Below are 13765 nucleotides of genomic sequence, written 5' to 3' on the forward strand. Positions count from 1 at the left end.
TAAATGCCTAAAATAACGATATTTAGTTGCATTACGCAAAAATTATTTGAGCAATTAAGCATAGCTGCATGATAATACCGGCAATATATTTTTAGAATTGCTTTGTTATTTTTTATAAATTACTCTTTTTACTAATGGGGGTTTTAAATTCAATACAGATGGTAAGTTTTCACTCCTGGAAAGCGAAGGGTAAGTAAAATAATATAAAATATTATGATATTTAATGTGTTTAGTAAAGTACATACAGTCCATTTAAAACTTAATAAATGTCCATAAGAGAGTGGGACTTCTATAGTTTTTTAAATACTCATTTGGGAAACAATAAGTTTGTAAAAAATATGCCAGACTTTCTCAATAATATTGGTATAATATTGGTATACCATAAGCTAATTTGTACATAATAATAATGTCTACTAAATATAAATAAATAAATAGTGTGGTAACTGTGTGGTGAACATTTTTTTGAGTAATGGTTATATTTTTCCCCATTTTATAACATTTTTTGTTCATTTTTTATTTTATATTACTTTTATGTTGTTGTTGCTTGTAGCACAGGCAATAACACCATTTTTTTAACATTTTTTGTGCAATGTAGAATACTTATCCTAATGCTTGACTTCTTACGATATGATTAATGTAATAAGCTACCAGATAAAAAGATCGCTTCTTGATATATGCGTATGTTGCAGACAAATCGACGGATTCGCGCCGACATTCGCGAAAAAACCCGCCATACGACAGGAAGAAGATGGAAAACGATTATTATTCGAGTGCCGCGTTAACGCTGATCCGATACCCGCCATTATTTGGTTCCATAATGGAGCTGCTGTCAAGGAATCAGAACGGCATAAGGTATACATACCTTAAATATATGATTATTCGAATGAAGGCAATGACACACATAAACGCGTTTGTTTTTATCTAAGTTTAATTGAACACTATAGCACATTAGCATATCTTGTTACGCAAAATTAATCTATTAACAGTTATGCGGGTCTCTGTCACTTTGATAGTAAAAACAAGAGAAAACAAGAAGAAAACCATACTCGAGGTTTTCCACTACCAAATACCAGTTAGTCAGCTAGTGTGCTCGCGAAGAAAATGTTCCAATACTTTTCATACTTTTCTATTTTCAATTGAATGTGTAGAATAGTTAGACCATCAAGATCAGTTTTTAGTTAAATTGTTAAAAAAAAATCAAGTTCGGCACAAGCTTCGACTCCTCGAAATATTCTTTCTTACGCGACTTCTTTTATCTATTTTGTCATTTTTACAGATTACTGTGGACAAAGACGTTCATTCATATTTTGCGACACTTGAAATACTAAATGTAACAGTTGAGGATGCTGGGAAATACAAAGTGAATGCAAAAAACGAATTGGGCGAGAGCAACGCTACAATAAGCCTAAACTTCGACAGTAAGTCTTAATAAGAATGCTTGATATGAACATTAATATCGCATTCGATTTTTATTAACAATCAATATTTACATTTATTGTTTTGCAAGAAAGCCGCAGAAATAACTTAATCATGTTTAATCAACAATGCTTAAAATGTGACAAACTTTGAGATCATTTTATGGGGTATCAATATTTTTTACGTTTTAATATAACCGCAAAACACATACATATGTGATCGTATCGCTATTTTTGAGGAAGTATTTAAAATGTTTGAGTTGTTAAGTGCAAATCAAAATACTGATTTGGTAACTTAAAACTGCCATTGTGAATATATATAGTCATGTAGGCATGTAAAGGTAATTTAACATACTTAACGCACAGACCTTGTTATTGGAACAGACAGTCATTTTCAAATTGCGCTATATGGATATTTCAACTCTATAGGCGACGAAGCCCCCGTGCCGGAAAGCGCAGAAGGCATTAAGCCAACTTTTACCGAACGCCCGGTAATTCGTCAAAGCGAAGATGGTGGAAATGTAACGTTCGAGTGTAGATGCGTTGGAGATCCCACGCCAACAGTCACATGGTACGAAAATAACTTTATCGATATATTCAGAGAGACTCAAATAAATTCGGATATATCTGGTAGCAAAAAAAAAAAAAAAAAAAAAAACAAACAGCATAAGTGACACCTTGTTGTGAATTGAGAAATAAACGGAATCGACTTAAATTAAATTTACTTCACTTCACGTTTCTACAAATACTTTTCTTCATGTGCACAAAGGTCCCATGGCGAGACTGAACTAAACGAATCCAATCGCTACAAAATGTCTTTGACAATGGATCAAAAACTATATCACATTGCGTGTCTTGAGATTGGCAGTGTGGTATCATCTGACCAGGGTGAATATCGCGCGCAAGCGAAAAATAAGCACGGTTCTGGCGTCGCAACCATTAATCTTAATTTCGAAAGCGGCTCGAAAAAGTAAGGCAGCAAAAACGCACTTAGAGATAATAAACAATACCGAAAGTTATACCTTTTCCAACTTAATACAGAATTCCGGATGGAAAGTCGCCGCGCTTTCCAAAAAAACCAACGATCCGCCAAGAAGAAGACTTACTCATCATGGAATGCGTCTTGGAAGCGCATCCGGTTCCGGATATAGTCTGGTATTGCTCAGAAAAGGAAATCTGTAACAATCAAAGAACGAAAATGACTCGCAAGGCAATAACTAAAGACAGCTACATTCTGACTCTGGAAATCCAAAATCCCACCAAAGAAGATGGCGGAAACTATCGTTGTAACGCAATAAATATGTATGGCGAAAGTAATGCAAACATTGCGCTTAACTTTCAAGGTACTACATTTTTTCTTTCCTATATAGTGATTTATATAATTATATTATATAAATGTAAGCCTGAAGGCAGATTCTGTTTTATTAGAGGAAAAATTGAGAAGGGCAATTTGGGACGGAGCACTCTTATTGGCGGTTCCTCATGATGCACCTCGACCATTTTTATATTATATATGATTCCAAACTTTGTGTAATGTTTATTTAAGTGCATTATTATAATACCCGTTACTCGTACAGTAAGAACTAGTATACTGAATTCGTTGAAAATTATGAAACAGATGGAAGGAAGCGTTTCCGACCATATGATCAGGAGATCAGCCGTGTCGATCTGGCCATGTCCGTCTGTCTGTAAAAGATAGAATGTTGAGATTAAGCATTCAGCTTCCACAGCGCCCACTCTAACGGGCAAAACTGCCGCGCCCACACATTTGAAAAATATTTCGTTTTTTTTTTTCGTTTTATCGTTTGACTTGCCAATTTCTATTGGTATGCCAAAAGCACTTTGGCCACTCCCCTCCACACACCTACAAAACGCACAAAACGGTCACGCCAAAAATAATTTTCCCATTTTATTTCCCAATATCTATTGATTTCCATAAAAAATATGAAATTTCGCGCTTGCATTTTGACTATCTGAGTATCTGATAGTTGGCGAACTCGACTATAGCATTCTCCCTTGTTTAACCTTAACATTGATCATTTTATTGAGTTACCCCGTGATCTAAGATACTATGCTACTACTATATGAAAATTATCCAGTTTATTTTTTAAAGCAATATCATTTTATTCAAAAGGCAACTAACAACTATACACAGGTATAGAAGTGTCTAGTGTCTTTGGTAATTCTATACCTCTTGCAAGTTAATTATTTGGAAAACAAATGTTTTTTCAAAACTTGATCCACTCCTCCAAAACGAATATATCGGAATTCTAGCCATTAAATAGGTCTTCGGATATAGTATCTTGCTTAACGCTTTAATTTTTGAGCAATAATTTAGTGATTTGTTTATAGTAAGCATGCAATTATGTCGGCCGTGGCGGCTTAATTTCTGCCCGATATATAAGCCAACTTTTTCCTACTGCTTTGATTTTGGCCATATCTATCCGCAATACATTTTCAAACCGTGTCTTAAACTAATAGACTTGCTTCCACATTTGTTCTTCGGTTGCTATTCACAGCATTTTCCTCTAATTTGTGTTTTTTTTGTTTACAAGGTGCGAGCGATGCCAACGGGTTTGCGCCATCTTTTATCGAAAAACCGCGAATTATCCCAAATGAATCCGGCACATTGATCACCATGAAGTGCAAGTGCAAGGCCAAGCCCGAACCCACAGTAACTTGGTACAGGGGTCAAGACTTGGTGGAGAAGAGTAAGAAGATAAAAATTAACACAACAGTTATTGCTGAAGACACGTATGAGCTGACACTTGAAATTAAGGTGAAGTGCAATGTGGATAGCATAACAGCAAACTATAATTAAATTCATTTAATCTCTTTTAGGATCCTGGAGCAACCGATGGTGGAACCTACAGATGCAATGTCAAAAACGAATACGGTGAATCAAACGCAAATCTTAATCTTAACATTGAAGCGGAGCCGGAGCCCGAAGGAGAGGGGCCAACATTCATAGAAAAGCCGCGCATTGTTTCTGAGAACAACGGCAAATTGGTTATAATGGAGTGCAAGGTCAAGGCAGATCCGAAACCAGATGTCATTTGGTTTCGCAACGGAGAAGTCATCAAGGAAAGCAACAAAATTAAGACGTTTATTGAACAGCGCGGCGATCAATACTACATCAAGCTGGAGCTATTAGATCCGCAACTAGAGGACTCCGGCCTTTACAAGTGTAACATAAAGAACACGCTGGGCGAGCTTAATGCAAACCTTACCCTGAATATAGAGAGTGCGTATTTGCCTACCGAAAGCAAACACGTTCATATGAAACTGATTATAATTAATATATTTTTAAATTCCTCTTTTCTCGTTCTCCACCAGTCGTTCCTGTTATAAAGGATAAGCCCAAAATTATAAAGATTATAAAAAAACGTACTGTAGTCATCGAGTGCACAGTAGCATCAAAGTTCGAACCCAAGTGTACCTGGTACAAGGAAACCAGCTCTGTAAAAGAGAGCAAGAGACACGTTTACCTGGTTGAGCAAACAAAGGAAGGAGAGTTCGCCGTTAAACTGGAAATCAACGATGTCGAAGAGAGTGACAAGGGCGCCTACAAGTTGGTGGCCAGTAACGAAAAAGGAGAGGCGGTATCCCAAATTGTCAACCTCGTTGACATTCCAGAGGAAGAGCGAAAGCCGTGCAAACCGGAAATCTCGAGAAAGCTAGCAGATCAGAAGGTCGCGGAGTCGAAGACCTTTGAGCTTATAGTCAGCCTGTCCCAGTCAGACCGCAAGTGTAAGGTTGAGTGGTATAAGGGAAGCACTGTTATACGTGAAACAAAGGACATAACCACCACGTTTGATGGAACAACAGCACGATTAACTTTTAGCTCAGCAAGGACAGAACACACATCAAACTATAAGGTTATTGTGACCAATGAAGTCGGCAAGGACGAATCTTCTTGTAAAATAACTGTAGAAAAGGGTGGCAAAAAGAAGGAAGAGAAGCCGAAAGAAAAGGAGAAGACCAAGAATGAAAAAGAAGTGGAGCAAAAGGTAAATGAAAAACAAAGATAAGTAATTTTAGAAATAGTAGAAAACCCGCGTCAGAAGTTAGAGTCTGTATCAGCACAGGAAGTCAGGTTTTCGTTGAAAAAGACAAAAAAGCACTAAAAGTGTCACAATTAGCGATGAATCATTAGGTTCAGAGGTTCAGAGGTTAACGAGGAAATTTTACAGAATATAACCCAGCAGCCAACTTCAATTTTACAATTATCGGCTAGTAAATAACACGTTTAGCATTGTCAAGCCAATATTTATATTTATCGATGCATTCTTTTGAAAAGCCCTATGCGCACCAATTTCACACTAATGAGCGTGTGCAAACACGTTTTTCACATGTTTGTATATTGATCAGGCTTACATGTGCTAACATATAATTGATATTGCATGCCTAGCAAAACAAAAGCAGTTAAGTTTTAGGTACAACTTGTAGGCCAAACCATTAAGATACTTTTTTCAAGTACGTTCCTGCACTTCCTCGGGTGCAATCGATAATTTTATAAAATTTAGAAATGTAGTTTAATAAATCACGTCGTTTTTTAAAACAGCAACCGATAAAAAGTAATTTTTTACCATACAGAGTGAAGTCACTACATATAAATTACCGACATTTAAAAGGAGAATTGCAACGAATACTCCTCTGGACACTTCACAGACAAATTCATCAAAGGATATATTTGGTGTAACATTAAAGCCTATTGGTCAATTTCCTAGTGAAGAGGTTTGCAATTAAATAATTGTTTTCGGTTGCAAAATAAAATTTATAGTATAACTTTCTTTCGAATTTCTCCAAGTCTTTCCGCTAAAATTTTCTTCTTTGACGACACTTTTATATATTTGATCTGCTACGCACACATGCGTGTTTTTCTTAATCCAGTTCATGTGTATTTTAGAGTTAAATAAAAACTGTATACGAATAGTCTGAGTCTTTTAATAATTATATTCTTCTTCTATGTTATAATCCGTTACTTATCTCTTAAACATCTACTAATTTTCGTTTTGGTCAATAACAATACACTTCAATACACTGCAAAACAAAACACTCACCACACAAAGGAGATGGAAGAAGACAAAAATCCATCCGATCAATCTGTTGCTCAAACAGAAGGGCGAATTAATGTAGAGCAGATAAATAAGGGCGACCCAGAAGAAGAACTCACCGAAAAGAAAGAAATTCTGGATAAAAAAGACGCGCAGGAAGTAAAAGAAAGTTCGGTTGAACTGCAAGATAGCGCAGGCCATGAAGCTCCAGAGCCAAAGAAAGCTAAATCTGACTCAAAGCTTGACCAATCACACCAAAAGAACTCCGACAAAATGCACAAGCCAGGTCAATCAGAATCAGAGTCTAAGACTAATAAAAATGAATCTACGGCAGAACCTATTAAAACCAATAAACAAGACTCCGGAGAGGTAAAATTTAAAGGCGTATCAGCCTCTCTTCCGCCAAATACCCCGCTTGTATATTTTGCCAACAACCTAAACTCATTTTTGAACAAGCACTCTAAAATCCACAGCATGTTCCGAGGGTGGTCCACTTTTAAAACATTATGCTCCGCTTTTTGATGCATGTACCTACATATGAAGCCTGCAATTGAGGCCTTTGTTGTTTGTATGGCCTTAATGAGCGATTTGGAGTAGTATTACGTTTGTACATTTTCTTAAAAAAATCTGGACCACCCTTAAGTTCTTACTGATTTATTTTGTATTATTTGATGTATACAAAATATAATTAAATAAGAAATGATTAAATATTTTTTAATTTTGTTTTCACAGCAACAAGCAACGGAACAAATTGGCCTCAAAAAAGTTGATCGAAAGGTAAGAAAACCATATTAGAGCTGTATTAAAATGAGAATAAATAACATGGAAAATTGAGTTTACACTTAAGAAATCTTTTTAGAAGTTATATTGTAGCAGTACATCTAGGCAATACACAACATATACCATTTATTATTTAGTATTAAAGATTTAAATTAATGTGCATTCATATTTTGTTTCTGCCTAGCTCCTTTGGTATGTCGTTCATCGTTAGCCCTTGTAAACATATCAAAATGTATATTTTTGTAGCTTTTACGACATTTATTCTACATGTACGTAATTTTATAGTTGTATGTTTTCTTGTTGGGTTAGGCAAGTATTGTGTCCGTTAAAGAGGAGATCTCTTCTGACGTTCGTCGCAAATCAACAATTAAAGCTAAAGAGGAAATCACGGTCGATGATAAGAAGGCATCATCTAGAAGATCGTCCCTGGCGGTAAGTCGTTTCATGTCATTTGTTGTTCAGAGTAGCATTAACCGTGGAATATGTCCACTTTGTACTTAACCATAAGGTCGAGGAATCTAACACAGAGTCCCGAAGGTCATCTATCATAGATAAAAAGCCATTGGAGGTAAGTAGCCAAAAAGATACATATATTTAGACTATTCCAAAAGAGTCATGGAAGTTACGTAGACTCAAGATGACAAACCGGATCTTGTCTAACAATGATTTTTAGGGTCATTATATATTAAATCCCTTAAAATCCCAATACATACACATATAAGAAACCATTTCCCCTGAAGCAGGTTGATAATAGACCCATTGACGCTAACAAAAATCCACAACCATTAAAAGAAGAGATTCCCAGGCTAAAACCTGCTGAAAAACGACGAACTTCAAAGGTGAGAGGCTTAAACGAGAACCAGTTTATCTTTCTATTTTCTTCTTTTTTTTATGTTATGTGTGAATAACTAGTAAATTGTATTAACTTAAAAAATTATTCAAATTTATATTAATTTTTCTATTCGGGCATTTCCGGTTAAAATAAACCAATGCTTATTTACATTCTCAATCTATACCGTTTTTAATTTAAAACAAACATTTGTATGCCTGTTATTCGGGAATAAATGGATGAATATATAATCGTTATCATAAGCTGGGAGTCACCAATCCATTTCTAGTTTATTTTAATATTTAATACGCTCATTTCAGCGTTCAAAACACACAATGTTATTGATTTTCTTAATCACAAAGTTTTAATTAAGTCATTAAGCTTGTAGAAGGACGTGTGTATCCTATGTTGTATATTAACCGGATAGCAAAGGCAGTCGACAATTGATGCTACCCCTTACTTTAAACATGTTGTATGAGGGGCAGTTTTCAAATCCTAATTAATTATTATTAATTATTATTCCCGTCTGTCCGTCTTTAAGAACTTATAGATCTATGACACTCTTTTTTTTTGCATATCATCATTTGTTTTCCCAATTTATACCGCTTCGGCAAAAACATTTATTTTTCTTGGCAATTTCTATGGATAATTTTTAATAAAATTTGAGAGTTCTATCTGAGTACGGGGTTCTGATAGTCGAAGTACTCGACTACAGCGGCCTCTCTTGTTTTGTTTGTATGTAAGTCTATTCGTCTAGTTTCTGTACGTGCTTATATGCCTGTTCCCAACACTTGTTTATTTGTTACTGTGTCTATCCATTCAATGTGCGGTATAGGTCATAGAGGAGCCAAAGCCTGACGAAGGTCTGCCAAAGCTGCGAAAGGCATCGATCGCCCAAGTTAAAGAGGAGGCAAAGCCTGCGGCGCCCAAACTTAAGGCCAAAGCAAAAGCAAAACCGAAATACGAAGAGCTACCAGAAATTCCGGACTATGAACGTCCGCAGCTGGAAAAGTATGAAAAATCCGATTTTACACCATCCGACTTTGCTCGTGATCTGGAAATACCAAACAAGATGGAAAAACCCATAATAGACAGCGGAAAGAAAGAACCTGCGGTTCTTGCACAGAAAAATGGAATTCCCAAAGTATGTTTTGTTTTTTCTTTTTGTGCTTAGTAAAAGTTGAAAAGCCTATTAACTGACAACATAACCGTATACAGAAGACGGACATTATTGAACAGTACGCAGAGGAACCTAAGGGCTTGAAAGTCGGCAAAGGTAAACTTCCTGATGAAGGTGACGGTCGGGATGGCGCTGTGCTCAAACCAGTCATCATTGAGCCCGAGGTAATTATATATTGTATTTGTAAAATATTTAACCATATACGCTGCAAAGGATTAAACGCACGAAACCTTATTACATTTTTTATTTATTATTTTTGTCTTAATTGTTTCCCCCACACCAAACCAATATTTTTTGCAACAATTTTCAGAAGGAAATATTGGATCTCGGAAGTAAAGAACATAGTGAGGTAAGTTAAGTACAAAAACAGAATGATCACACAGAAAGGATATGTGCATAATTTATATCGGAAACTATATTTTATGAGAAATGTTTCCATTTTGCGTAGTATAGTTCCCTTATCCGTACTAATTGTAAAAACCCCTTGGCAAATGCATATAGCACGGCAACAAACCAACTGTACTAGACATTATAAAGCAGCGACGTCGATCCTCTATCAGAAATCTGATGACTAAGGAACCAATTCAAAATGAATCATTCCTTGGGGTAGTTTTAAAGCCCGTGATAAAGGATGCAAGAGAGCAAGCTGCTCCCCAGCAAGCTATACAATTAACAAAGGTAACAGCTTTGAGAACCTCCTTGCGAAAAATGCTCTTCTGTTATGTATCTATTTAATGGACTACAAACTTTCAATCTTTGGGTAATTCTACGCCCCATTTTTCACTGAAAATGTTATATATATATTGGCTCACTCTCTGTTTTAGTCTGTCTCTGTATCTTTCCCTTTCAATTTCTGTCTCTCTCTCTCTCTCTCTCTTTCCTTATCTGTGACTTTTTTGTACTACTACAATAAATGTATACAATCATCCTATAACCCCTATAAAATCCATCCACCGAAGGCAAATGCAACGGAGCAGTTCTCTCCCACAAAGGCAGTCAAGGCACAAGTGGCTGACTTGAAGAAGCCTGAAACTTTAGCAACCCTTGAGGATAACTATGAGCGGCCCGTTTTAGAAAAATATGATCCTTTTAGCATTGATAAGACCAAATCAGAGAAACTCACACCATCCATTATCACACCGGACACTAAAGGTCCCGAAGTAATGTTGCCTGTGCAAGAAACCAAGGTAAGCACTTACAATACCCATTAACCAGTCCTATCCGCTGAGTGTATGCGCATTGAACATTTCCGTCTGTATGAATTTTTGTGTGCATGTAAATGCTTTTGAACACACAAATAGTGTATAAAACTAATACCAATACGCAGTTTAGTTAGAATGTAACATATGTTTCCACACATTTAATATGTGAAATATATACATAATTATTATTATACATATATTATATATACCTAGTATATAAATAGCTTATAAAATATATGTAAAAAGAAATGTTGTTATTTAATGTGTTGAAATATCTGTTGTCATAAATATGCAACAGTCGCTCATAATCCGTTTAATGTCTGTCTGTTTTTGTCGCTGCGTATTCGCTTCGTTAAAAATAAATTTAGATTTAATTTTTAATAAACTGCGCTCTTTCGACATCTCCTTCAAAGCGGTCCAATCGCTTTGTAATTAAAATGTCAGCCTTCAATTTTACAATTATGGTGGGTATTTTATTAGATTCACAGTTACACACTCTATTAATGTACCAACAACCCACACGTTGTTATAAAATGACCGAAACGGCTGCTTAATGAGTTGAGTTTACTCCGCTGACGGCTTATTAGAATAAAAAGAGCCTTCTTCCATACTCTGAACTAATAATTTGTATATTGCTTTCAACAGGAGGAGAAACAAAAGGTCCCTAAAATGCAACCACCTGCTCCAGGTGACCCACCCAAGATCGAAGTGATTCGGGAGAAGCGACCATCACTGGCACCAGAGCCCCCAAGTCGCCGCGGATCTCTTATACCCCCAGCTGATACTGGTCGACGACCATCTCTGATCATCAATGACGAGGTAAGTAGTGGAGACAAGTTCGCATCGCCTATTCTCTTTGGGATCATAGGAGAAATTGCACCTATTAAAAAAGTAGTTGTAAAAAAGATTCGTAAAAAGTTTATTTTGAGTTATATGCAATAAGAATTTGGGGAAATAGTTTCATAAATAAGTAAAATAGGAAAGAAAAATTAGATATCTTGCCATTCAGGCTTAAAAAATCATTATGTATTTATAATAATTAAAGCAAATCCCATTTATATCTTCAAAAATTAATGTTATTTCTAACATAATTTTCTTATAAACTTCAAACTAATTTTTTGTATTCAAATATTTTTTTAAATTCGTAGTTTGTTAGAAATGTTAAGAACGACAAATGTTTGGTTAAAAACTACTCAAATGTGGCACGTCATGCATTCAAAGTAAACACGTTTAAAAGAAGACATTTGAACGTGGCACAATTAATTTTTTTTTTCAAACTTTTTATATGTATGCATGCATTTACACGCGTATATTCATATCAATATAACACATTTTGTGTCCTTTTATTCATGACGCTTCAATAAAATTGTCGAAAAGCTGTTCATTTGAAAAGGAAACGAATGTGTGTATTATTAATTAAAAATATTCAATCCTAAGCTTTGGAATACTTTTACACTTATGCTTAGTGGGTACCCATAACTATTTTTTAAGTAGCTTAGTTGTCTTAATTATACAGGAGATAAATGTATTAAATGTTATTGCTTCTTTGTCAATTACCTATGGCAATCTCGCATTAAGTGTTGCCCTGAGAAAAGTAAATTACTGCAATGTACCTAATAAATATACGTATTTCCTGTGTTCCCTTTTATGTACCTACCATATATGCAAAACGCCCTTCAAACTAAACAACAACCCGCCTCGAAAACCAACAATCTGTCAATACTACTTCATTTTTATAACAAACCAACAAAAAATGTTCTTAAAATCTCAACAACAAAACATTAAATACTCCAACGCACACCCTTTGCATTCAACAACACCATTTGTACACCCACTCCGCAAATCCTCCACCAATCAACAACGAAAAACAGAAGAAACTCCGTCCTGGGGAAGTAATGGACACGCGGGTAAGAAATCTAATTACTTTTGGTTTCATTTGAAGTTTTTCAGTCTACTAAGAATATCCGTAAGCAGAATTTATTTTAGAGCAAAATAGTTAGCTTGCAAAGGCACTTGGGATAATCAATTTCGAAATCGGTGCGTACCGCTTTGTTGGGTCAAGAAGAATCGCAGAGTTGTCTGGTACATATGTATATATGAAAAACATCTAAAAATGACATAAAATCAAATAGTTCAAAAATAGTCTGCAAGAGCCCAGATATACGTGAAACTATTATTAGTTATTTTTTTGTTGACAAACGAAACCTAAAAATATATCAAACGAGCGGCTGAACATTCTGCTAGGATTAAAAATACATTATTTCTTCTCAGATACAGTTGATTGCTTTAAGATATCTAACCATGACTGCCAAAGAGTACATAATTATAATCGTGGCCTTTGTGCAACGGAAATTCACATGTGTTGCGATATACATACATCGTATAAGAAAGATTCCATATATTTTCGAAATATTTCGTAATTTTGTTCTGATTCCATTTCAATGAATGGTGGCCTCTCGAAAACGTAGTTTTGATTCGAATCGGTAATTTCAACATCAAAACCTTATGCTCAAATAAATTATTGCCAGTGCTCAGACAATACCTAGTTCTCTATACGCCAGAAACACAGATTCGGAATAACATAAGCATTCGATTCGGTATAATGTAACGATAAGTATTTATTCAAAATAGCAACTTTATTTTGTTAGTACGTGAACTAAAAAATAGATAAATACTCTAACAATGAAATCAACATCAAGTACACAATCTTTTCAAGTTATACTGTCCCGAAAAGCTTTCAAATACCAAACCAAACAAAGCCAATATCTACACAGACTGATCAACAAATTACCTTACATACAAGTTTTAATTATATGACGTATGCTATGCTAGTGTCAAACGCATTGTTCAGCATTATAATACGATTCAATAATATTACAGTTATTGAGGCCAGGCGAGGTCGGTGAAGGACAGGTGAGAGTTAGCTGCACACGGTTGTTACATAATTCGTTTTGTAGTAGAACTTTTCTATAACTTGGTGATTTGCATTCCATCTCAAGACAAGAGAGCAAAGAGCCAAACCCCGGAGATAGTAGTCCTTTGACTTGAAACACATATTAAAATACACTATTCATATTTAATGCCAAGCCCTAACATATTTACCTGTAGAAGTGCAAGGGGTTTAATAACTTGACAACCGAAACTTAAAGAAGAATAATTTATATTTTTCAAAGCCATTCACTAATCTCTTTGCACCCAATATCGTTTACTGCAATTATACATAAATACTTGTTTCAAATTTATGAACTTGCCTTATTCTTGATCGCTGTAGTACTAAGCCAGCATGAATACATTAAATTTTA

General features: G+C 35.3%; 1 protein-coding gene across 8 annotated transcripts in view; it reads left to right on the forward strand.

The window, feature by feature from the left end:
* LOC6724724 (twitchin) overlaps positions 1-13765 on the forward strand; it is a 51105-nt gene that overhangs the window by 2383 nt on the left and 34957 nt on the right. For 3 of the 8 annotated variants that reach the window (XM_016180703.3, XM_016180702.3, XM_016180720.3), the window contains exons 3-24: positions 159-189; positions 690-852; positions 1277-1418; positions 1845-1986; positions 2185-2385; positions 2457-2758; positions 3971-4194; positions 4257-4659; positions 4752-5425; positions 6488-6841; positions 7205-7249; positions 7562-7684; positions 7761-7820; positions 7993-8091; positions 8917-9225; positions 9300-9425; positions 9572-9610; positions 9763-9939; positions 10221-10448; positions 11109-11282; positions 12335-12370; positions 13344-13376. In XM_016180703.3, coding sequence (XP_016037359.1) covers positions 159-189; positions 690-852; positions 1277-1418; positions 1845-1986; positions 2185-2385; positions 2457-2758; positions 3971-4194; positions 4257-4659; positions 4752-5425; positions 6488-6841; positions 7205-7249; positions 7562-7684; positions 7761-7820; positions 7993-8091; positions 8917-9225; positions 9300-9425; positions 9572-9610; positions 9763-9939; positions 10221-10448; positions 11109-11282; positions 12335-12370; positions 13344-13376 — 4085 coding nt within the window. The remainder of the gene's footprint in view (positions 1-158; positions 190-689; positions 853-1276; positions 1419-1844; positions 1987-2184; positions 2386-2456; positions 2759-3970; positions 4195-4256; positions 4660-4751; positions 5426-6487; positions 6842-7204; positions 7250-7561; positions 7685-7760; positions 7821-7992; positions 8092-8916; positions 9226-9299; positions 9426-9571; positions 9611-9762; positions 9940-10220; positions 10449-11108; positions 11283-12334; positions 12371-13343; positions 13377-13765) is intronic. The other 5 variants (XM_016180709.3, XM_016180728.3, XM_016180717.3 and 2 more) reach the window with 5 other exon arrangements.

This window comes from Drosophila simulans, chromosome 4, assembly GCF_016746395.2.
Source record: "Drosophila simulans strain w501 chromosome 4, Prin_Dsim_3.1, whole genome shotgun sequence".
Taxonomy (NCBI): Eukaryota; Metazoa; Arthropoda; class Insecta; order Diptera; family Drosophilidae; genus Drosophila; species Drosophila simulans.